Consider the following 27,433-nt stretch of genomic DNA (forward strand, 5'->3'; position numbering starts at 1 on the left):
GAGCATCAGAGAGATCCGCCATTGCCACCAATGACCAGGGCACGGGCAGCTGCAGCGGCCGCTATTATTCCGGGGACTCTTCCAAACTCTCTCTTTATCACATCTGATACATCATATGCGCATAACACCACCACTGCATGCACTATGGTACAGTGTGATATTCCCCATCCTCCTACCTCTCTTTCATCGGCTCAGCCATCGCTACCATTCCCCTCTCCGCCCCCCTCGCCCCCCACATCCCGATCATCATCATCTCATCCTTACTCCCTCCGTCCCCGTGCTCCCCGCCTGGAATCCTCTCCATCATCGGGCCTGGGTATTGTCCCATTGGATCCTGGGTACACAACTACACGCGGCCGTAAATCAAATCTCACAAAAGCCATCAGACATGCAGGAGCTGAAGTCGCAGCAGGGCGACAAGCCACCATCGTAGGGGTCCTTAGAGCAACTAACCCCCCTAAAACTGGTCCGCCATGAAGTTTATCTCTTTCAATTGTAGGGGCCTGGCTAGCACCCCAAAAAAGTTAGCCCTTAAACGACTTTTTGAAGTCGAGAACCCGGATATCATCTTCCTTCAAGAAACCCTTGGATCTGCAGAAGACTGTGTTCGTGCTCTAACCTCTGTCGGGACCAAATGGAACTTTATCGCCTCGGATGCTATGGGTAGGTCCGGAGGTCTGGCACTTGGATATAACCCCATATCTATCAAGATGGAGTCTTCTTGGGGTGGACAGGGTTTCCTTGGCGCAGACATCTTTTGCAGTGATCTTGGCTGTCCCCTGAGGATCATCAATATCTATGGGCCCTGTCACCATAGGGAACTTTTCTGGAGAAACCTTCTCAGCCGCAACCTCCTATCAATCGACCATACCATAATAGGGGGAGACCTGAATTTTTCCTTGGGATACACTGAATCATGGGGAGAGGCGACACAGATAGACCCCATCACAGATTACATAAGCAGGCTACTGGAGCAACATGATTTCATTGACATACCTGTGCAGAAGCCGCAACCCACTTGGAGAAACAGAAGAACGGGAGATGCTGCACTGGCCAGAAGGCTGGATAGATTTCTGATGAAAGGTCCCCTGATCCAGCGGCTGCAATCTTTTAAGCAATGGGTAAGTACTGGAGGAATCTCAGATCACCAACCCATTGCCATGGAAATATTTGGGCCTCACCAGAAGCCCAAGGCCCCATTCAAATTCAACCATCAGTGGCTAAAAGATCCGAGTTTCTCAGGATTGGTCTCATCATTCTGGAAAGCTCACCCCATCGACAGAGAACCCTCATTAGCCAGGGGCTTTGTAAAGAATCTTACAGAGCTAAAACACCTTGTAATTAGTTGGGCAAAGGAGAAAAAGAAAAATTAAGATGAGCACCTCACAAAGATCGAAAAAGACTTAGAGGGTCTCCTGGATGAGCGAAATTTAGGGTTCATATCTCAAGATGACAAGACTAAGCTTGTGGAACTGGAGAACCAAAGGAACATCATCCTAAAAGGGAGGGAAGAATCTATCAGGCTTCGAAGTAGAGCCATCTGGCTGCAAGCGGGAGATGAAAGTTCTAGATTCTTCCACAACTTCGTAAAGGGAAGGAAAGTGGCAAATACCATTTGGAATCTACCTATGCCAGAGGGAGGCCTGGCGGACACTTTCAATAAACTATCAAACCTGGGAACCACTCACTTCAGGAACCTCTACAAAAATCTGGCTGGCACAAATCTAGCAGAAATCATCAATGTGGCAGGTCACTTCCCCCGGTTTATCGAGGAGGATGATGCTGAAGACTTAGTTGCACCTGTCACGATGGCCGAACTAGAGAGTACGATCAAATGGTTCAAAAAGGAAAAAAGCCCTGGACCGGATGGGTGGACTATCGAGTTCTATGCAGCATTTTTCGAACTCCTGAGCGAGGACATACTCAAGGTGGTAGAAGAAAGCCGATCCACTGGTAGCATATACCATGCCATCAACTCTACTTTCATTGGCCTTATTCCCAAAACTGATCATCCATCCTCTTTTGATGAATTCCGCCCCATATCCCTCTGCAATGTGCTTTACAAGATCATTTCCAAGATCATAGCCAATAGGATCAAGCCCATCCTGTCCAGACATATCTCTCCCCATCAATTTGCTTTTCTGGAGAGCAGGCAGATTCATGAAGCCATTGGCTCGGCACAAGAAGCCATTCACTCTATCTGGACCAAGCACCTCAAATGTATCTTGCTTAAAATCGACCTCTCCAAAGCTTTTGATTGGGTGAGCTGGCTGTACATCAAAATGATCCTCATCCATACAGGTTTCCCTATCTCTCTCATCAACTGGATCATGGCATGCATCACCTCTCCCACTTACAGCATCCTGATTAATGGATCCGCATCACATTTTTTTCACTCTGAAAGAGGGCTTCGTCAGGGATGCCCACTCTCGCCATTACTCTTCCTACTGGTTATCGAAGCCCTAAGCAGACTTCTCATCACTGCAAATCGGGAAGGAACCATCAGAGGTCTTAAAATATCCGACATCTGCTACCTCACCCATCTTCTATTTGTAGATGATGTTCTAATTCTACTGGATGGCAGTGTACAAGATACTACCTCATTCTCTCACATCCTTGAACTCTTCTCCAAGGCAACGGGAATGGAAGTAAACAGAGCAAAATCATCTATCACCATGACAGGCACATCGGTAAATGAATCTCACACTGCTAGCATGGCATTCCCATACAGCCCACAGCCACTGGAAAGGGGGCTCAAATACTTGGGATACTGGCTCAAGCCGACCAGTCAGAAGATTGCGGATTGGGTATGGCTTGTATCAAAGATAGAGAAAAGACTATCTTGCTGGAGCCACAGATACCTCTCCAGGGCAGGGAGATTGATCCTCATAAAATCTGTTCTCGAAGCCACCCCTGTATTTTGGATGGCTATGGCATGGATCCCTCGGAACATATTAACAAAATTGCAGAGGCTCTGTAATAGATACCTATGGGCTGGGAATCAGGACAAACGTACTTTTGCATGGATAGGGTGGAATAAGATCGCCCTTCCTAAGAAATGGGGAGGCTGGGGGTTAAAGGAGCTCCCGATTTTTGCAAAAGCACTAGCGGGTAAGATGGGATGGGCCCTTCTGACATCACAAAGTCTATGGACCAAGATCACTTACCACAAATATATATGGCCTCTCTCCATACTTGACTGGGCTAGACTTCCGGGATGGAATAAATCAGGCATCTCTTCGATATGGAAGGCTCTCATACACTCATTCCCTCTCATCAGGGACAATCTGGTATGGCGCATCAGAGCAGGAAACAAAGCTAGAATCGGACTTGACCCATGGTCCGGCTGCGGTGGTCGACATACGCTCCCACATGATCTCATCGCACACCTCTCAGCTCACAACATAAATGTCATATCCCAGATAGCTGATCCCGATCAATCAGATATTTTCCATCAGGCATGGAAATCTGCGATTCAATTAAACCTCCCGCAGAGATGGCAAACAATTTGGGACGAATACAGGGAGGCATTAGTGGAATCACACATTCACATATCGGAGGGACCTGACGAGCTTATATGGCACCGAGCGGATCATGGAGTATATACTCCCAAGGACGGGTACATACATCTCATTGAGCCCAAAAAACCAACAGAATGTGCAAGCTGGTGGCAGAGCCTTTGGAAATTATCTGCATCCCCTCGATCGATACTATTCAGCTGGTGTCTATTGAGAAACAAAATCCCCACAGGGGACCAACTTATGAAATGAGCCATTCATGGTCCCACCTGGTGCGTATTGTGCAAGGCGGACTCGGAATCCATATATCATTTATTCCTGCAGTGTCGGGCAACAAAAGCCGTATGGAGCAATCTCAAGCCTCACACAAATTATACAGGTGAATGGACAGGAACGGATATAATCAGAGCATGGACCGAATGGGGTAAAAATAACAGAGGGACAAAACTGATAAATCTACCCATCATCGTAAACTGGTCAATCTGGAAAGCGCGAAACTATATCATCTTTGAAAACAAGCCTATCCATTGGCCCATTTTGGAGGAAAACATTATTGCTGCACTGAGCGAACTGCCTGATCCTCCACCTCCAAATACCCGTCAGCCTGGCCCGCCACCCCCCATCGACACCAGCTTGCCATGGGCTTTCTTCGATGGCGCTGCCAACACTCACAGCAGTGGTGGAGGATTCATCCTCCACATAAATGAAAATCATCACTATAGGATCAAAGCAGGATTAGGAGCCGGCACAAACAACTTCGCTGAGCTCATTACCCTTCGACATCTTCTCCACTTCGCTCTGAGACACCATTGCACTAGTATCAACATCTATGGGGATTCACAGATCATCATTAAGTGGATAAATGGCACTGCAACTTGTCACATGCACTCACTCAGCACTATTTTAAATGAAGCACTTGATCTCAAATCTGCATTTAACCATATCTCCATCTCTCACATCTACAGGGAGCATAATAGGAGTGCCGACAAGATTTCCAAGGAGGCAGCGTTGATGGACAGAGGCATTTGGGAGATCACGGAGACCATCAATCAACAGGAGCATACATTTTACCATCGGCCATATATAGATCCAGGGTACCCAACCCTGGGTCAGCATGCTACACCATAGCAGCAATATATATTTAGACTACAGCTCTACAGACATATACTGTTATTTTTGTGAATATTTATGTAAATTTTGAAGGCAAGAACAACATACTGATAGTACACTGATAGCATACCCTGCGTGGTAGTGCATTCAAGAAGAAACCGAAATATCATGTAAAAACAGACTCTCATGTTTATACTGATCATCAATGAAATATTATTGATTTTTCCAGAGGAAAAAAATGTATTGTAAAATTGAAAGGAACATAATAAAAAAAAAATTGGTAGTCCTAGTTTTTGGATCTAGGGAAAATTTTTGTGTTTATTTGTTTTATTTTGGCCATTTTATATTTCTATTTCAAGAATTCGTTTGTAGGTAATTTCTATATAGGATTAAAACCTACACATGAAACATGTTATCTGTAATTTCATCCTATTGTAGCTACTCTTACAATCTTTCCTTGTGCTCCCTTGCTTTCCTCTTCTTAATTTCATGTCCAAGTGCTTCCTCTCTCTTCTCTTAGATTTTTATTTCTGAAAGTGATCAACAGCTAGAACTAAGAAAAGTCGTGAAATGTTTCTGTGATGCCTTTTTCTCACTGGTTTCTAGTCTTTTCATTTTTGTTTTCGCCTTTTTCTTTCATTTTCCTCTAATTTATCTTTTATTTCCCTTGCATGCATATTTGTATCTCCTCATTTCCCTTTTTTCCTATTTTCCTTTATTTCTCATATTAAATTTTTATTTAATGTCTTTTTTCCTTTTCCAATTTCGATAGCCATTAATTAACCATAAGTGATGCCCACTATAGTGCTTTTCCCTCCATTTGGCTTGGAATACATGTCCCATGACCTTGGTCTTATTTTATTTACATAGAAAATCAGCCTGAGGATGTTACAACAAACCAATTCAGTTGCTCAGTAGATCCAACACTCAATACCTTATGAAAATTCACTAGGAAAAGCATATGGCTTTTCCTTTTGTAGACATAGGATTGCAAGTGTTGGTTATAAACTGGTACTCTGGGTTGAAAACCCTTGTTGTACATGATCAATGAGATGAAAACACGGAATGTCAATGGAAAAATAATTTTCATGCCCTCACTTTATCTACACCAACAATTAGTCATCCAAATCTGTGAGTAAGCTTCAAATCTTCAATACCTACTCCCAATATTGCCATAGAAATGAAAACAAGTTACATATGTTACAAACAAACCATGCTACATCACTACTTTCGTATTGACATCAATGCGAACACTACAATACCAAAAAAAACCTTGTCATTAAGTTAATGAACAAGAATAACTTATGATGCTTATAATTTATTTGTGTGTTTATTTTACCATGGTGAAATGATAATCTATTAGAGTAACTTGGACAAGGCCCCGGAGCAAACATTTAGGCTTCCACTCTAATGACAAGAATATATCAAACATCTCCTAAGAAACATATACTAATAACTTATGAATTCGGAAGAGTTCAGATATTGCAACCCCACCAAAGTGGCATTTATCGTAAGGGTTGCTTACTCTTCGAGCCTTATCACAATGGGTGAAATATGTCCCTTGGAATTGAATCCAAATAGATATGAGAACAAATTATGCTCCCAATTGCTTGAGCTACCAACTCAAGAACATAACTACCCATCAACTTACCACAATCTTGAAACAAGAGTTAAAACGAAGCAACCAACAAAGTTATTTAGTTGTAAAAAACTATATGGTTTTAAAAGTAAAGAAACTTTGGGCTAATGGTTCATATGAGTATTCGAAACCAATTTTACAAGATGACCTTATGTGAATATGCCAAACCAACATTAATTATTCCCATATTTTAATGAATTCCATGTATTCAATGACAAGTATTAATGTTCTAATAAACCACATATCTATTATGCACTAAACTCTCTTTCTGGGTGACAACAGGGCTTTTCTGAGTATCCCAAACCAACTTTAATCGTTCCCATATATTAATGATTTATTCAATAAGAAGTATTAATTAATGTTATAATAAACCGTATATCTATCCAGCACTAACCTCTCTTCAATCACTAAATTCTCTTAGGAGGTAACAACATGGATTTAAAAGTGAGGTAGCTTTGGGATAACGGTTCATGTGTGTATCCCAAGCCAACTTTAATCATCCCCATATATTAATAAATTAGATGTATTCAATGACAAGTATTAATGTTCTAATAAAAAATATGTCTACCATGCACTAACCTTTCTTCTGAGGTGAGATTATAAACACGTTGAGGCTCAAGCTCAACTCACACATGCTTAGGCTCTAAGTGAGTAGGGAATCTGTATTTTGACTTAGTCTATATCCCATTAAAAGTGGGATTATGGAGCGTCATTGTATAAGGTTTTGGAAGGACTACACAATTAATTTTCTCCTATATTTTCTTCATTTACAATGTTCAAGAATGGTTTTTAGTTGGTTTTAACTCTTTGATGTGTCCAGTTTTATTTGGTTCAACCATTTATTGTGTTTGGTTTTATTGCAAATATGTCTACAGTAAGTGTGATTTATTTTGTAGTCTCGTAAATTTTGAGCAAGAGTGGTTATGGCTTTCTTAATTTTGTACATCTTAACCAATGTGAAATAGTGATTTTAAATATCAAACGATCACTTTAGTTATGTGGGTGATTTATTTAAAATTGTGAAGCACATTTTTGAGGAAATTGTTGTTCCCTAATTGTGATATTATGCTTTCTTGCCTAGATCTTGTGAGTTATAGGTTGGTTTCTTAAAAAAAATCTCATGTTCAATGTTACATGCTCAAATCATTCAAGAAAAAGAAAGTATTACTAATATATTAGAGAAAAATGTACTGTGCGAGATTGTGAAGATTTCACATTGGTGAAGAATGGATACCAAAGGAAATGATTAAAAGATAAAATATTAGGCAACATTTTAGACATGGACTTAATTAGCACCATGACTTCAAAATGAGAATTCTAACTCGAAAACTCATATTTTTGTGCAAAAAATTCTAAAACCAAACTCCACATAAAAAATTGATGCTACTGCCTCCCCCTTTTAAGGTCTCACTAAAATTGTGACTTGGCTGAAATTATGACCTTTCCAGCAAATAACATTATGGAAAGTTAAGCATTAAATTAAAAATAATATTTTTAGTACTGTAAATTTTATTTTTGGAGTTAAAACTACAAATTAATTAAAGTAATAATCTTATTTTTGGAGTTAAAACTACAAATTAATTAAAGTAATAATCTTATTTTTGGAGTTAAAACTACAAATTAATTAAAGTAATAATCTTATTAACTAATACCATTACAGATATAAAACTTTAAATTGAATTATGTATAAAAAAATATATATATATTTTTGTCATATTTTATTAATTAAATATATTTTATTAATTTACACTTTAAAAAGCCCAAAAAAGTTTGCAATAAAAATCTTTAGAAAATATTAAAATAATATAAAATAAAATACTTAAAAAATATAATTAAAATAAATTGGAAAATTAAAAAAAAGTTATCCAATTAAATATGGTCATTCAAATACATGTTCTTCTATTTATTTTTTAGTTGCAATACCTATCTGTAAACAATAGATTGTGTTCTCAGCATCTTTAACAATATTGAACTATAAACAAATTCAAATGGAATACTTTAAGAAAAAGAAATACCTCAAATTCTCTTAGCTTATTAATATTATCTTATGACATTCTTTGTGTCCTCATTATGTTGTCTTTTTTACTACATACACTTTCAATATCACACCTCACCAAATGATAACCCCCATCCCTACCATTTACCCATCATATCGATAGTGCAATGTCACCATCAACACAACTACAACCCTAATAGAGAAATGTCACCACCAACACAACTAAAACCCTAATAGAGCAATGTCACCACTAGCACAGCTATAATCCTAATAGAGAAATGTCACCATAAAGAAAAACCTACTAGAGACTTGAGAGTGGAATTAGGTAAGAGTCATGATTAAACACTTGCTTTCCAAAATGGTCGAAAGCATAAGTAAAAAAGGGATCGACTGTCGTACGAGCAGTCCCTACTAGTAGAGGGGCTAAGTTCCTTGGTTAAAAATGATAAAGTGTTGGATTATAGTGCTAGAACTACTAATGCATAAGAGAGTAACTCCAAATGACAAGAAGTCACTCCTAACAGAGGAAGCAATCAATCACTCACTATGCATTACTATCAAAGGCTGAGAACCATTAGAACTAGTTTGGACATGAGTTATTGCAAACTCTATTTTCAGTAGCCACATATTGGACATAAGTTATTGCAAACTCTATTTCCATTAGCCACATATTTATCAACTAATAATGGTGTTTGGAGAAAAATAACTCTGTAGGAAAAATATTGAAAATATTTTAACTAACCCTACAAAAAATAGATTTACACTAACAACAAACATTGAATTCTGTCAATGAGGTGTAGTTCAAGAGGTTCTAATCCCACTTGTTCTTGTTCATTGTTTTCAAGTCAATTTTTGATTGAAGAGGTTCTAATCCCAATTGTTCTTGTTCATTGTTTGTGAGCCAATTGTTGATTGGGTCTCACAAGGTAGCTGCAATCTCATTCTCACCAACCTATCAATGGGGGGTGAGCACATGACAACACGGAAAAGAAAAAACATATGATTATATTTTCTCTTAAAATAAAGCTACAATAAAAGTAGGGATAGACAATGATATGAAAGTGTGTGCTCCCACTATCCACACCCTTCGAAGACAGTCAATTTTAGGAAGGTAATGAATAACCTTCTCAAAAAAATATCTTCCTATCAAAGAGTACAATAAGCATTGTCTTATAATAAGAGGAAATGTCGTATAATAAAGAGTAGAAAACATCAGTTATGCACAAACGATGCTAAAGACCAAATAAGTCCATTAATGCATTAAGGCATTACATTCTTTATTATCCATTTCAAAAAATTTACTTTAGCTTATTTGCTTAATGACAAGCATGCAAAACAATCTTCCACCAAATATATAATTCTTACATAAAAATTGCATATCCCAGTCTCCCATTTCTTGATATACATTATTGTTAGGGAAACATGAGAAATGTATCCTACTCCAATGATGCTCCATGAGATCTGAAGATGGTTCCACATCCAACTAAGTACTGCCAAAAACTCAGCCACCAAGAAGAGACAAAGCAATATTACATACTTAGCAATAGCATCCTCCTGCCTTGTTCTCTGTTTCAGTTGCAGTCACTGTGGATTTTAAATTCACATCAACCATGTATTCCTTATGGGTTGATGAGAGAGATTTCATTCTAGGTAATGCAGTTCCTATCTTATGAAACAAGGCATGCATTGCTCACAATCACAATAAATATGTCAGATGCAGATGCTTACTAACATAAATGTACAATGAATATGTATTGAAATTTGAGCAGGATCTGAAATTAAAAAATTCTAAAAATTATTTTGTAGAATTTAACCCTATAATAAAAGAGAGAAAAGTTTCACCTTAATGTTAAATACAATAAAAATCACCCCAAATTGAGGAGACTTTGCACTACCTTCTATAAAAGAAAAAACCCAAAAAAAAAGCTATTACTTTGTCATAAACTCATCTTAGCCTCTGGCATAAGTTTTAGCAGAATATGGAGAAGTAAATTGACAAAATAAAATGGCACTAGGTTACTTTGCCATTCCAAACCAAGGTAGAGGACTGAGTAAAATTATGCACATGAAACGATTATTGATTAATCCAAGTGAGAAATCCTTAGCACTTTCCTTTTCCTTTGTCACCCTAAATGTCAATGTAGGATTCAACCAACAATCCTTCACGAATATCACATTATCATTGAAGATCCAACCAGTGAAAAAAGGACAACAAAGGTATAACTAGCTTCATAACTATTATCATTGATGAAATCATCTATATTCAAAATCTGCATTGTTGTTTTTAATCATTGTACTTCACATGATGACACTAAAGTTTATCACAATTCATTATATACTCAAGGATTAGTACAGACCTGAATTAACATTACAACATCATTTTTTGCATGTTGGCAGCATTAAAATCTGCAACTATTCCAAGAACCAACATGTAAAAAAATTGTAATAACATTAATACCAAGGACAATAACAAATATGGTCTCTTCCTTCTTATCTAAGTTACCTTAGATAGGTAAATTTCATATGCCAAGAGTCAGGGTATTCTAAACATATAAGTTGAAATTTATACTTTACAGAAACATATCATAAGGATCCCTCTAAAGGTGAGTGCACGTGAGTAAGCGTCTGAAAATATACTAAGGGTTTTCATGAATTTATCCTATATTTTTTTATCTATTTTTATCGTGAGGGTTATAGTTGGAGACATCTACGATGGATATCGCTCCCTCAATAACATGCATAAAAGAAAATGATACCTAGATTTAAAATTTATATCATGATAAGTAGCTACACACAGGCATATACATAATCAACTTGAAAGAAGTTCCTCTTTCAAACTTTAGTCACTCCTGTTATCTTATATGGATGTAAGGTTTGGGGTTGCAGCATCTCTAGAGAGTCTTGGAGAAAGATTGAGAAAATCCAGAAGTGTTTTATAACGTATAACCTCAAAATTAAAAGCAATGCACCCTATCGCATTCTCCTTATAGAAGTGGGTCTTTCCCCTATGACTAGGCTTTTGTTGTACAAGCACAAACTCAATAACATAGGAGACCATAGACATCCTAAGATAGATTTAAATTCCAGCCAAAACCACCTAAGGCTCAAATGGGGTTGGTATAAAGACACCAGGTCTTGGTTAAACCATTTGGAGATCGATGAGAATGTTGCATTGCAAAACATTAATAGCATTAAAAATATTGTTACTTCTAAGTTCAAAGAGATAATTTGGTGTGAGAAATATTTAGGAGCTAAAAGAAAATTAAGATATTATAAGGAGGTCATCAACCCCACCCTAGAAGACCAAAAGTAACTCTTTGTTTTAACTAGGTCAAAGAAGAAAATTAATATAGCCAGGATTAGAACGAACTCTCATGAGCTCGATAGTGAAACGGGTCACTGGGCAGTTCCCAAAACACCATGGATCGAAAGGATCTACCATCTCTGTGAGAATATGAACATTGAGGATGAAAATCTCTTCCTTTTAGAGTAGCCTGTGTACAACCACATTAGATCAAAGTTCCATAATCTTTGTTGCAATACTGACCTTCCTAGCCTTTTACGATGTCAAAATTATAGTGAGCTCGGGAGGCTTCTCTCTAAGATTTTTGAGCATAGGAATTATATCCTAAATCAAACTAAATAATTCGTTTCTTTAGCTCTGATAGACCAAAGTTTGGTCTTAGTGGATTTTAACCATCATCATCATCACTAGAACTGTGCATATGGAAGGAGCAAGATACTCACCACAACTGCAAATGAATAATTCGATCTTCAAGGTACATTGTCTTTGACAAGAAATCGATACCAATGGTAGCCTAATGTGAATACAAGCAAGTTAGCATCCAATGTTGCAGTAATTTTTGAAACAACCACACTTGCAGAGACTAGTAAACACAACACAATGTGTTGTTTCAACTATCCATAGAATTATAGCTAGATAACAAATCAATATATTGAAATGAAATTTTTGCAAAACATAAAAGAGAATACTGGTATTCCAGTTTTTTGAAGCAACTGATCTTATTTCAGTAAAATCTCAAAGATTGTAATTGCAAAGCAAAATCCTCTTTCTCATCTTCACATATTGATAAAGGAAGGATATGCAAACCCTATGTATCACATTGTATTCGAAATAAATTCAAAAAGATCCACTTGTCCTTGCATTAAATTTTCCAGGCAAAGAAATTTTCTCCCCTTCGTATTCACAAATCATTAGATAATGAAATGCACCGTGTGTCCATTATTGATCTCCCATTTTAGATGAAAACTTTAAAAAGATCTAATTTTCCTCATGTTCATATTTATAAATGGAACGTTTTCTAAATAAATTGATGAAGTTTTATGACAATAAGAAAATATATAGGAGAAACATATATTACAATGAGGGCCAAGAAAAAGAGGCAATCTACTAACCTGACTATGGTTTGAGGCCCTTCACAAATTTGAAAGGGAAAATACGTGAAACCAAAACTAAGAAGGGAAAATGGATGGTTTTGAATATAAGCACTTAGTAATGGGCATCCAAAAAGACTTGCCTTGATCTTGTGCCTTGAAAGATGTGGTGCAAGATGTATCAGTGTCTGCACATTGACACAAGATTTTCCCTTCCCAACAAAACAACAAACTTGCTTGATTTTGTTCCCTCTCAATAATTTAGAGAATAATCTTCAAAACATTCCAAGGTTCAAAAGTTTTAGAATGGAGTGGGATTATTTTAAATTTTATTTGAAGTGGAAAAGGGAAAGAACTGGACCCATTTTAAGGGCCAATTATGGCATACACTATGAACCAAATAAATAGGTCAATCTAACTTAAAATATAGTTTTGGCTTATAAGAGTGACGAAGCAGGTAAAATAAAGTTTGGATGATAAACTATAAACAAAAAGGTCAATGTAACTTAAAAGATAGTCCTCTCTAATAAACTATAGTATTAAAAGAAACTCACAACAACTAAAGAAACTAAAAAAGTAAAAGTAACACTGTATTAAATTAAATCATAATAAATCACTATATATAAAAAAAAATTGAGAAATATGAATTTAGATATAATGTGGTTAAAGACAGATCATTATTTATAAGAAATATTTCGGCGTAAATCACATGCAGAAAATATTTGTCGACGCGTTTCAAACCAACAAGTGTGGTTCATCATTAGGACAAGTTGAAGAAACAGATCCAACTTAGCATGCTAAATAGTTTGAGCAGAGCCTCCAACGGCTAACTTGACCACCGTCAAGTTAGCTGTTGGAGGCTCTGCCCAGACTATTTAACATGCTAAGCTGGATCTGTTTCTTCAACTTGCCCTGATGATGAACCACACTTGTTGGTTCGAAACGCATCGACATATATTTTCTGCATGTGATTTGTTCCGAAATATTTCTTATAAATGTTATGGATCACAGAAGCCTTAATTCAACCACAGATGATTATTATTAGAATTTTTCTAAAAATATGAATATAAATAATATGATTAAAGTTTGAATTTAAATATAATAAATTGGCACGATAAATCATTATCATTATAAATAAATGGAAATAAAAAAGGTATTTCAATATGTATTGTAATAGGTAACATTAAAATAAATAAAACCGAAACATGAAAAATTTAAGTTATCCTGATCCAATCAGGGCATTTGCTCAGGAAAATTAATAGGAAAAGAAAACAAATATTTTTTTAAAATGGGCAGGTGCCTGATACGTGTTGTCAAACTTGTCATACATGAAGCGAGTGATAATGCTGGTCTTGCCAATGGACTGATCTCCCAAGAACACAAGCTTATATTTGGCAAGAGGCGAGAGAGTTGCCATGGTTGTACTCATTCTGTTTGCAATGCTCAAATGCTTACCAATTAAGATTTCTTTCTACTTAGATTCGATCCCATGACCTCTCAAACTTGATATCCAATCTTATGTCATGGGTTTCTCTTTTTAAAATAAATGGGTGTCCACCCAATTGAAATCAGGGTGATCAGAGAGAAACCGCAACGATTGAAATCGACAAGCACCATGAAATACAGAGAATATGAGGAACAAGAATTGAGAGATCCAACAACACCATGAAATATGGACAATATGAGTAACAAGAATTGCCGCAACTTAAGCATTTTTTAGAAATGATTTGAAAAAAGAAACATATTTGTATTTAAATTGCACCATTCTTCAAAATCTATGCTTTTAATATAATATAATTATTTGGAACAATTCCTCTAAGTTACAGGTGTCGTAAAATGCAGGGAAATTTAATTTGTTGAATGAAATATCCCTGACTAGTAAAGATAGGGATAAAAAATTATTTAGATAAAGACCCTAGAAGAACTTTTTTTTGGAAAAATGTCAAGCTCTTTTAAACATACCGAGTTTGGAAGGTGATGGATATTATTCATCTCCATTTTTGTAAACACTTGTTGAATATTGTCATAAATATCTGACACACTAGCCTATTTCTGCATGTATTTCTTAGCACTCTCTACCAATTCTTTCCGCACTATCTGCATCCAAAGTATCTAGATCAGGTTCTATTTACTATTCAAAGGAAGAACATATGTCTTCATGACCATTCTAATAAGTAAGCAATAATCACATATGATTTTAAAGGGACTGCAAGTATGCAATAAACTGGGTGAAGATCAACTTGTATTCATAAATCAGTAAGGAGTGTCTAAAGTTCCTATTATACAATGTAAATCGAAGGGGGGAGACTTCCTATTATTAGTGCTTAATAAGTACATTACCAACCTGTCTCTTCAGAGTTGCAAGGCTCTTTGTATGCATTTGGGATTTTGGTAATACCCCATTAGACAGAGAAATTCCAGGTAATCCACCTATAAAGACTTGAATTAAGGGAATTGGACGCATAACAAATTACAGAAAATTAAATTTCAACATCAATATAGATAAAAATATGAAATTCAAACAAAATATAATCCCAGTGAGACCAGAACACACACCATAATACCGAATAAAAGTAATTCGTAGTGGTAACCCAATGGGTTTTTCCAGTTTTAGATCTGATTTTTCTCAAACCAACGTAGAGAAGAACTGCAAAAGATTTTTCAAAATTTTGAAAAGACCCAAAGACATGCACCAATTGGTAGAGTTGTCAGATGCAAGGTCATTCTGTCTTAGAAGTTGGTAAATGGAGATGTGAGGGCATAACCATAAATAGGATGCAGTATGCAAACCAACAAAATTTTGGAATGTCATTGATCATTGCAGGGATGATCTATCTGACATCAGCAGAAAATCACGAATCAATTCTTGCGGTTAGACTATGAGCTCCATTGGATGCCTATCATAAATGATTATTCTTTCAAAGTTACACGTACACTTCTTGATCCAATTTTAGATGTGAATTTCTTCAAACCAACGTAGAGTACAACTACAAAAGCTTTTTCAAAATGTTGAAAAGTCTCAGAGACATGCACCAACTGGTAGAGTTGTCAGATGCAAGGTCGTTCTATTTTAGAAGTTGGCAGATGGAGATGTCAGGGCATAGGCATAGATAAGACCAAGGATGTAAACTAAAAAAAAATTGGAATGTCGACGATCATTACAGGAATGATCTATCTGACATCAGAAGAAAATCATGAATAAAATCCTGTAGTTAGATGGAAATATCCATTGGCTACTAGTCATAAATGACTACATTAGTTGTTTTTTCAAAGTTACACCTACATTCACTAACTTCCATCCACAGAATTAGCTCCTTGGGAAAATTTGAGTTTTGGTGAGGTACTAGTTCCAATTAGGGACATTGCTTATCAGGTTCGGTAGTCAAGTCCAATAGTCTCCAACTTCTCAATTGTGTTGTAGTAAACAATCTCATCCATGGGCTATTGAAGAATGTAAGATGCAACAGTGACCTCAAGGATTTGTTCAACATTCCAATTCTTAAGTTAATTGTGACATATGATCGATCAGAAGTTGCAGTTGACAACTTGGGACGATTAACAATTGGATATCCACTATATTTATTAATAACCTTCAAGGAGGTATTCATTACAATAATGAAAAATATTTCACTAGCATAAGATACACTAAATATAATAATAATAGCATCTCCAACCAACAAATTCTTTAGCTAATTCTGCATGATTTTTTGGCAATTCTAGCCCCCATGTGCAATGCATCATAAATAATTTACTTCCGTTAAGGTAAAAGCTGATGACTATGTAGAAATTTTCTAAGGATTTCTATTACCTAGCATGGGTGAAGAGATCGGCTGAATTCTATTCCTTTGTGTCCCTTCTTTCGTTCCAATAAATCCACTTGAGATGTTATTGTTAGTGGTTTCTTCTTGATTTCATTTTCCTTTGTGCTTCTACTTTTAGGATGTCCATAATGATAAGAGTCATGAGAACAAGCACTACAAGAATCAGCCCCGCCAGTTGAGTAAGTTCGGTCATGCTAATGGATTCCATTCCTGTCAATAATGATATAGCTAATGCTGAAATTTAAGGTACATTTGCATAAAAATCTAAGGAATATAGCTTGTTACTGCATTGATCAGAAATGATATTCAGTTTGAGGCTATGTTATATGAAGCAGAAGAACGTATGTCCATACATAGGTGCAGAAGGAAGTTTTGTCTTTCAAGAGAGTGAGAAGTTGGGTATTACTTTTGGGCTTATGAAGACAGTGAGAAGTTGGGTATTGCTTAGTGAAGGTGGTGTATCAGTTTAAAGGGTAGGTAGGCAAAGACAACTTAGGGTTGTTTTGGTAGAGTCTATAGAGTTTAAATCTCCTTTAGTTGGCAAGGGAAAAATAATATTACCGTAAGCTATGGAAGTTGCGTAGGATTTTCTTCCAAGTCTCCAATTTATAAAAAATTTCAAGGTTTTTGCGAGCTTGTTTTAAGTGTGAATGGAACTGGGATTTAGGTAAGAATTGGCTATAATCAAGGATAAATTAGTTGAAAATTTTGAAAGACAATGGGTAATGGATGGATTTATTCTCAAAATGGCATAGATGGTGGAAGGCATGACGAAGTATTGACAAATAGCAAAGGTGTCCTGAATTTGAGTTTGTTGATCCTTGCCGTAGCTCATACAACCTCGTGGAATGAGCATTTTTGGGGCTTTCTAGGCTCAACCCCATAGAAAAAGAAAGCAAGGAATACCTACCTAAGGCACAACTAATAACGAGAGGGAAGCTTGGTTTTGGCAAGCAAGAACTTCAAGCGAAAGAATACAATACTCAGGTCACAATGTCACAATGTCTCCATTGTTCCAAAGAAGAAAGCCACATAAGAATCTAGTCAAAGTAACATGTTGTCACTTATCCAGTAAGTTCAAAGTGGAATTTTCAAGTTGCTTTGGGTTAGATTCATGCCTAGTATAATGAATGTGCTTGAAATAACATATCTTTCAGGCATAAAACCTATCCCAGCGACTGAAAAGAGAGGCATGGAGGGGTTCAAAATAAAAGGTGCATGCTTAGAATGAGTATAGGGAATGAGTTGAGTTTGTACATAGCAAATGCAATGTGAATTCTTATGGCACTCCTATGTCAATTATTATGGCACTCCTATCAAACATTTAACACGATAACAAGTATGAATTGCAAACCCTATGATTTTATAAAGACATCAATAATGTCATACATGTATGACACAACAACCATGGGGATATATAGAGAGGAAACGAACTGCATCTGCTAGTCTACATCAACAATTTCAAATATCTTGTTCTCATTTTTCGGTGAGATGAAATTATTGCAAAAGAAAGAGAAACATTCAAATGAAAAGCCTACATGTACATTATCTGATCTAAATCAACTCATATCATCGAAGCCATGAGTTGGTCTGAGAAATGCAGATGTTAAAGAGCCAAGTTGAAATAAAATCCGTTTTGGGGGAAAAATGCCTTGCATGGGAAAGGGTCTCACCCATAAGTATCTTCGTAAATTCTCGTCTTCTAATGCTTCACTTAGTATAAATTGCTTATTTAAAAATGGAAAAAAATGTTATTGATAGAAACAATTCAAGATTACAGTGAAGACAAAAACGTAAACCTTAAGGAAATTTTCTTTTCTTAGGGCAAAGGAAACTAGATTGAGGGAGAAGCAAAATATTTAATGGAAAGGAGAGACATAAATCTGTAATAGAGGAAAAAGGTGCAAAATATTTAATGGTTTAACATATTAACCACTATGGTTTTGTGATCGTAGAATCAAGGACAAAAAATATTAAATTTAGATGCTTCACTAAGTGAGAGAATCAGAGTGGTTGACATGCTTGGTGAGGCCACTTTTGTGGAAAATGGAATCAAAGACACATTGTGAACAATTTAAATTGTCAAGTCTAAAATATATTTAGGAAATAAAAATATTGGAGGATGTTGAATGTTAATATAAAAACATAAATAATTCACTTGGCAACAAGCACTCACAAATGTTTGCTAAACTTGACCACCTGGGAATTTATAATAAAGGATATAATTTTTACACAGTAAGGATTAACAAGGCATAGAGACCTTCAAAATTAAACACAAAATCAAGTAGCTCAATTGATTATTATACATCAGGACAAAGACCTAGTTTCTGCTGAGTTTAGATCAGCATACACAATGAACAATTAAAATAATAGTGCTCTAGTGGCTTAGTTTATGAAATTAAGGCCTTGGCTTCTCCATGGTAGTAAAATATCATGCTTAACCCAAGAAAATAAATCCAAATGACATGAAAATTTAGAATGTCATTCTCCTTGAACTTGATCACAAGGAAAACCAATTTCTTGCAATTGGGAATACTATTAGTAGAAGAGAAACAACAAAAACCTTTAGTAGTCAGAAACAGATTTGTGACCAGATTGTTGTGGTCATTCAAAGGAAAAGTCAATAATATTTCAAACAGTTGTAATTTTTCTAATAAAATTGTTGATTGGATAGGTTTTGCAATTGCACCTTTGTTGTTGAAGACATATGATATGCTAAGGGATCAAGGCAAAATTTTGTGGATTAGGTTTCCTTCTGTTGTTCCTTTATGGCTTTAGAACTTGACCTTTTTGAATCATGCTGGAGTCAAGGAAACATATATAATAATAATGACATATACCTCATTTGTTCTTACTAACTAAGCTTTAAGATGGGTATTGTAAGCTAGCAGGGCAATTTCTGCGTTTTAACATGGAAAAAGGATATGTGAAGAAAGCCTAGGGTCTAAGGGAAATCTTTTTATGAAAAGGAGTCTCAACAAATTTCATGGAAATGTGCCTTTTTTCTATATCTAAATGTTTTTCCTGCATATAAACAAAACAATTACAAGACAAAGAGTAAAAATAACAGACAATTGGAGCTACTAGTATAAAATTCCCTTACTTTTTGTAGCAAAAACTCTGAGCTATTCATTGTTATCATTGTTTGGTATAAATCATTGGATAATAATCTAGAATAAGAGGGAATCTGAATGACCATTCAACCAATAAAACATTGATAAAATGCATTTGAAACATCGGCCCTTCGATTGAGTTTGGATGTATGAAACAAGAATACCATAAATCTATAACAGACAACTATATAAATGTTTACAATAATTAATGAAGAGAAATTGTAATAAAATGACATGTTTAAAATAGAAAACATGAAAAAGGAATCGACTTAAGTATCTGTAGGAGGCCCTCAATATATTCTATCATCATTTGTTATGAAACCAGCTCACAAAAAGATAGAAAATATAGATCAACGCCTTAGAATTCAGCCTCTTCAAGGGGGCAACCTCCTTTACATTACACAAATGAATGATTCTCTGATGATACAAATAACAAGACCTCCTTTCTATATATAGGAGTCTAAGGAGTCATAATATAATCAGAGCCAACATTGCAATAATAATGTAAGGGCACAATAATAACAATAGTGGGCTTCTATGGGGCACAATAGTAACAATATGGGTACAACAATATAATAAGGGGGTTGTAATAATAAAAAAGGGGTTACACTAGTAGTATAGGGGCCTAACATGCCCCTCTCCTTCAAAAAGTGTTGTCCTCAACGCTTGAGTAGTTCTTGATGCTTCTGTAGAATATTCAGTGGGTAAGTTCTTCCACTTGATGAGATACTCTCAAATTGATCAATTTCGTAGCTGTCAGGTTCTTGTTTCTAAGACTACTCCAGGTTCCAATATGATTTTTCCTTCCTCTTCAAGTTCTGGCAATATTGTTTGAATTGGGATCTTCTGCAACTTTTGAATGAGTGGCCACACTTCTTTGTCCTTCTTCCATTCATCCCTTGCTTCATTTATCCAATCTAGTTGGATAATAGAAATAACACAAAAATGCTTCCACATCCTCATCCTTTCTTGAGAGTGCATTTGCAACAAAATTTTGCTTCCCTTTTCTATAGATGATGTCAAACTCATAACCCAATATATTTGTGACCCATTTTTTCTGTTCTTCTATAGATAATATTTTTTCTAAAAAGTATTTAAGACTATCATGATCCATTTTTACCTTGAAGTGTCTTCCCATTGGGTAAGGTCACCATTTCTTAAGTGCATGTAGTATTGCCAACATTTCCTTCTCATAAATAGCTTGCTTGAGATGTAGCTGTAAAAATACCCAATCACCTACACCAAAACATTTTTCATTGCGATGTTGATCTACCAGTTGTTTCATTCGATTCTACACCAAAGTGGCATTATCCTTTAAAAGTTGGAGAACTTGTTGTTGATGCTCGATGTGATCTTTCACTACTTGAACTTTTTTCTTCTTGGTATGTCCTTCTAGCTTTAGGGTTTGAGGAGTGGTAATTTCTTCCAATGCTTTACAAGATATGGTCGGATTCATTTCTTGATGCTCAGTGTGATCTTTCACTTCTTTAACATTTTTCTTCTTGATATGTTCTTCTATCTTGATAATTTGTGGAGTGGTAATTCCAGCCAATGTATTACAAGATATGGTTGGATTCATCTCTTCTTTCTCGATGTGATATTTCACTTCTTGAACCTTTTTCTTCTTGATATGTCCTTCTATCTTAAGAGTTCAAGGAGTGGTAATTCTTGCCAATGCTCTACAAGATATGGTCGGATTCATTTCTTCTTTCTCTCGGGTTGGTTCTTGGTGTATATACTCTTCTTTTGATGTTTCTTGATCCTTTTCTTGCTCCTCTTCATAATCTATGTAAAATAATTTCTTCTCAGCACACTTATGACCTTTAGTGCATTTGCTATCACAATTGTAACAAATCCCTTTTTCTCTTTTCTCCTCCAATTGTTATGGTGTAACCCTTGTAGGTTGTGGAAAGCTAGGAGAAACAACACTTCCATTATTATAGTTGTGAGGGGTAGACTTCCTTGTTGCCATAATTTTACTTTCCACTATGTAACAAAGCTCTTTTACTCTTTCTAATTGTTGTGGTGTTGCTCTAAAGAAGGTGTTGCTCTTTGTATCCTCATAATGTGCTATCATTTCCTTCGTGAAAATTGACCACGTAACAAGTTGTTTATGGGAACAAAGCCCTTTATACCATAAAAATTGATCCAGTTCTAAATATGAAGATGCAATACATACCTTTTCTAACGGTGGTACACCATGTAGATCAAAATATTTCTCCATCTGAAGTATCCAATTTACTGGATCCTTGCCATCAAACTTCTTCATATCACCTTTTCTTCATTTTAGGAGCTCGAACTTGAAACGACTATAACACTGTAATTTCAGTTCTTCCAGTTCTGAAATTTCGACCTGCAGTAGCCCTCTGTGTCCTCTTTCCAATGCAACTAGTCTGATCCAAATTGGATTCTCCAAGGAAGAGTTATGCCAAATCTTCCACGGTGAACTGATTATAGACCTTTTCAGAAGAGTGAACTTGTATGAGGTGCCACGTGTCACTGTTTTGACCGTTGGCTTTGAAAAATATATCAAAGAAACTACAGTCTATCCTCTTTCTGTAACTTCTTACGAAATTACAATATGATGCTCCAAACAAAAGTTATGACGATTTTACCAAGGTCACCTATTTGGAATGTAATTCAGGAGTCTACAAAAAGACCAACTTCCTCAGACCATATCTCTGAGAATATAGCGGAAAAATCTCTGAAATTCGGACCCGAGGTTCAATGCAATTTCGTCTCAAATGTGTTTTTTTTCACTTCTGAAACATCGCAAAAAAAGAGTTGTAGTGAAAATGCCACGATGACCTATTTAGAGTAGCGATAACCTAGAATCCAAGGCTTTGATACCAAATGTTATGAAACCAGCTCACAAAAAGATAGAAAAGATAGATCAACACCTTAGAATTCAGCCTCTTTGAGGGGGAAAACTTCTTTACATTACATAAATGAATGATTCTTTGATGATACAGATGACAAGACCTCCTTTCTATATATAGGATTCTAAGGAGTCATAATATAATCAGAGCCAACATAGCAATAATAATGTAAGGGCACCATAATAACAATAGTGGGCTTCTATGGGGCACAATAGTAACAATATGGGTACAACAATATAATAAGGGGTTACACTAGTAGTATAGGGGCCTAACATCATATCTCATACATTATATTTTATTGGATTTATTTATATTAAAATATTAAATTTTATCAACTCATTTGGTTTGTCACATTTAATATCAAGTGTAAGTCTGATCTTAGTGTTTGGATAAGATAAATTTGGTCAAATTCTATTGTCCTTGACAACGAATTGGCCTTTGGCACACTAAAACTATGTAGATATTTGGACATTAGAAATTTAGAGTTTAATCACTCCTCTACTAGAAAAATATGACAGGAAATTTAAAAAGAATAAAGAACCAATAAATCAAGAATTGAATCACCTACAAAATAGTTCTGCTAATTCAGTGAATCTGAGGTAGAAATACCACCATTTTAATAAACTATTGTCTATCTTTCATGGAACCAGATTTAGTTTCTCCCTTTCATGTAATAAAATAGGGATCGAGAACAGTTGAGGAAACACAGAGGATAGTCAATTTTTTTCAGCCATAACAATATTTGATTCAGTTTACGGACAACAGATTAGAGATAGCAATCTATGATAGCTTGACCATGAATTAACCTAGAATTATTCCATACATTATCAGTAAAAAAGGTCCTGACACTGGATCAAGGAGTGCCACCAATCAAGTTGTTAAATTAGTGGAAGGAGATTAAAAAGTTATTTATTCACAAAGGACTTATATATCCATGTGATAGTTAATGTGTTGCGGAAAACAATAATCCATAACACTTGAAGGAGAAGCCACTATTCATGTATAGAGTTTGGCATTTTTTAGAGGCAAGCATGGCAGGTAACCATTATCATGTTTGTCATAGACGAAGACTTACCTGCAAATGATAATTGATTGAGAACTGTACATAAAATAGTAATATAGCGTAGAGAAAATAGAGTAAAACAAAAACCAATTTAATAATGGAAAATATTTAAAGAGAGTAGATCAAATAGAGTAGAGAGCATAACATAAGATAGAGAAGAAATATGTTTAATTGACCTTTGGTGAGGAAGTCTTTGTCCCATGCAATAATTTTCCTCAAGTTACATTGTCATGCTCTTCTTTTCCTTTTATGGATTTTTTTGAAATTAAGTTCAAGTATATGAATTCATTTTTCGATTAGCCACTTAGAAGAAATTTTTGCAAATGAGGTAAAGTGGATTGTTGGTATTTCCATGATGATATTAAATGACACACAATAGTAAATCCCTCTTTTATAATCACTACCATACCTATGAGAAACCTTTTACACCATAACCTTTGTAAAACAAAGGATCTAACAACTAAAAAATATTGCAAAGCAACAATCACATCGTTGGGTAAAACATGTCCCATAGTTATGCTTATGACCTTAGGAGTTTATATTTGGGATATAAGTTAAAAAAATACATGGTTTATCCTTAATCATTCGATTAACATGAACTCTATGGAAGTCTCTTCTAATTTAATTTAATGAGTTTAAAGTAGTTGTCTTTACATATTATTCTTATTATGATACAAGGCCTAGAAAATCTAGAACATCCAATCTCTCCCCACAATTTCATGTTGATGGATTAAATTCAACAGAGTCTTTCCTGTTATGGTCCGTAGGCTGGGAAATCATCCAATTGGTGCAGAAATTGCAACTGCTACTGGGAAACAAATGGCTTGATGAATACATAGATGAGAGATCAAAGCTCTGAGATGTGTGATACGCATCGAAATGTGGAATTATAGGCATGGATAAATACTAGAATGTAGTAGATAATGTTTCCATGGTACTAAATACTAATAGTGCAGGCATGTGATGAGGAGCATATCAGGGTGTTGGAGGCCATCAACTTGGAAGAAGAGAACATGGTGTTTATAGAAACCAAGAGTGAAGCACGTGGAAAATCATTTCTTCAATTTGATGATAAGGCATTTGAGGCCAATTTTGCAAAGTGGAATGGGTGAAATGGCCTTACAGGGGTCATGTATGCAATGAAAGGGATATGTATTTGATCAAGAATATAAGCTCATTATTCCTCATGTTTCTTATTTGGAGTGGTGTGTAGCTTCAATGAGAATTCAATTTTTTTTATATAATATTTGTTTCAGGTCTTCTATTTTTGCCTCATCCTCTTGCCTGCAATGTGGAGTGGATACTGAGATAGATCGGGTAAGGTATTCTACTAAGACTACCATGTATAGTAGGCCTGAATTTTTTTATATGAGGTTGGAAAGACATAATTCTTGATGTGGAATCATTGGAGCCAGCCAGATCTAAGGTCCATAGGCTCCCATTGGAGCAACAACAACTATGCTAAAAATTGAGAGAGCTTAAATTTAACAATTGGAGCACTTTTGCAATAGCCTTCTTCATGACTTCTTCATAAAGATTTTGATAGGACGAAGATGCTCGTGGACATTTTCAGTCAATAGTGATATGTTGATGACTTCTTCACAAAGATTGTTGATAGTAGGAAGATTCTCTTGGACATTTTTAGTCAGGAGTAATATGTTCACTATCTAGGGATTGATCATTTATATTAGGACCTTAGGCAACAACCCTCATCACATTTATAGGTATATTTAGATTCTGGCATATAGCTCGAAAGATTGGGAGGTGAAAAAATCCTCTTCTTTTTTTCCTTTCATTAGAATAATGGCATTCTTCGTTGGAAATTTTAATTGAAGAATATTTCAAGGAATTTGGGAAGCATACTATGATTGGATATTTATAAAATGAAACCTAACCTTGATCATGGTCTAGTTAGATGTGTTGAATTGAAGGAAACTAGTTTAATGAATGGATATACCGTTATAGCATGGCAGGGCCATTTTTCAACTTTGTGGGTGTATAACTATCGATCTCCATGAGGAAAAATAGTTGTGGTGCCACTAGACCAAAGCCACTTTTTTCTTGTATAGTAATCAGACTACATTGAGTATGATTCAAGAGATCATATAGGCTTCAAGAACATTGATTTGACTTGCATAAGGGTTTTTTGTTGTAAAAGGTTGATGCCATGATTACAAAAAAATATACACTCCCTAAAATGACACACAATTTTGATACAACAAGCCAGATTGGAAGCTAACTATACTCTTTTGAAATCCTCAATTTTTGGATGAAAAGTTTTCGTAGAATGATATATGTCAGTGGAAAAATATATTGTTGGATTTTCATGTTTATTAATTCTATATCTGGTTTCACGAGTATTAATACCAGGAATTATGAAATGTTTTAGGCAATAGATGTTATGAAGGGAACCATGCATGGTTACTGAGTATTTGTTTCGTTTACTTTCTTGGAAATACTTATTGCAACTGTAGTGTGTTTAATTGGGATGCATCAATGATGATTTTCATGTAATAGATGTTTCTTTCATAACCATCATAACTCTGTAAACTACATAAACAAACATGTGGATCACACAATGTTTTGTGTCATTAGATTTTTTTATGATTTAAACTCAATATTGAAAATGGGAAAGCAGTTCTTGAAAGTGGAACCAATTATATTTATGGAAATATGCCAAGAAAATCCTTTCGATATATTAAGTTGAATATATTCATTAAAATATGATAACAAATCTATCATTTTTGCCATTAATATTCCTTAACATCTATCTTGTTGTTACTTATTTGATCATTTTCCTTTACCTTGAGGTTTCACTATGCGAAAAGCTTTTGACGTGCATCATTTGAAAATTCAAATGTTGTTGGAAAAGATTGGTATATGTGAGATTGAAGGATGAAATGTTCAATGATTGTTTTAACCATCAATATCATACATGCTTTGTTAGTACCATTCTAATGTTTACTAAGTCTGTTGAGCACAGCTTTTAACTGCACTAGGTAAGGACTGTGATGATAGAGGGTAAGAATTCACAGATAGAAGTCATTACCCATTACACATTGTATCACTCACAACACCTAGGTTTGTAAAGCTCCATATGCTAGTGCAATTCCTTTTTTCCATCTTAATCGAGATTGGCAACAACTCATTAAGGACTGTCATACTGTTTGGTGTATTTACCATTTCACATATCAACTGATATTTGTGATGAAATTAAGAGGGTTACTCAAGTCTAAGGAGATGGAAATCCTCAGTCTAACAATACAAACCTTTTCAAAATGTCATTCGAGGAGTTCAACCTAAATTCAAAAGCAAATAAGCTTTCTTGAGCTACATGATTTACCTCTACTAAACCTTAACTTAAATACCAAAAGTGCAAATGTGAATAAAATATCAAAATAGACTCAGATTCGTTCAAAATCGGCACATGGAAAATACAATAGAAGCAGAGGATTAGGCCTGAGAAGTATCTTGTTGAAAAATGACAAAAATTATGTAAATAATGTAATTATGAGTAAATCTGTATTTTATCGTTCAGTTAGTTTTTGTAACGAAAATAAGTTATGTAATGCAATAGCTCATATTTATTGGTGATTTCCTGAGTGGCTCATTATAACTTGGAGAAACATTCTTGAGCAATAAGATTTCCAATCCCTTTCCCCGTGGAGGTTTCCTTGACATATTGTTAGGGTTTTACCATGTAATTCTTTGTGTTAAGTTATGTGTGTGATTCAGTTTCCTAATTTTATTCATTTCTTTCTTGATTGAATGATAATGGCTCTAAAACCAATAAGTTTTATTAGAGAAGAGTTATGAGGGATGTGAGGTAAAATATTTTCTCTTCCACTAAAAATATCGCACCACTGTATATATGGAAAAGGAGACACCAACGCTAAGCT

General features: G+C 35.4%; 1 protein-coding gene and 1 pseudogene across 1 annotated transcript; both read left to right on the forward strand.

Moving 5' to 3' along the window:
- Positions 1 to 473: 473 nt before the first annotated feature.
- Positions 474 to 1,373, forward strand: LOC149176773 (uncharacterized). Its single transcript, XM_089421566.1, has one exon. It carries the CDS (start codon positions 474 to 476, stop codon positions 1,371 to 1,373), a length of 900 nt encoding a protein of 299 aa, XP_089277692.1.
- A 255-nt stretch (positions 1,374 to 1,628) lies between these two features.
- Positions 1,629 to 27,433, forward strand: part of LOC149176774 (uncharacterized) — a 38,131-nt pseudogene continuing 12,326 nt past the window's right edge.

The sequence above is a fragment of the Pinus tabuliformis genome, chromosome 4_1 (genome assembly GCF_031772625.1).
Source record: "Pinus tabuliformis cultivar Carrire ecotype Pingquan chromosome 4_1, CPIR1, whole genome shotgun sequence".
NCBI classification, from domain to species: domain Eukaryota; kingdom Viridiplantae; phylum Streptophyta; class Pinopsida; order Pinales; family Pinaceae; genus Pinus; species Pinus tabuliformis.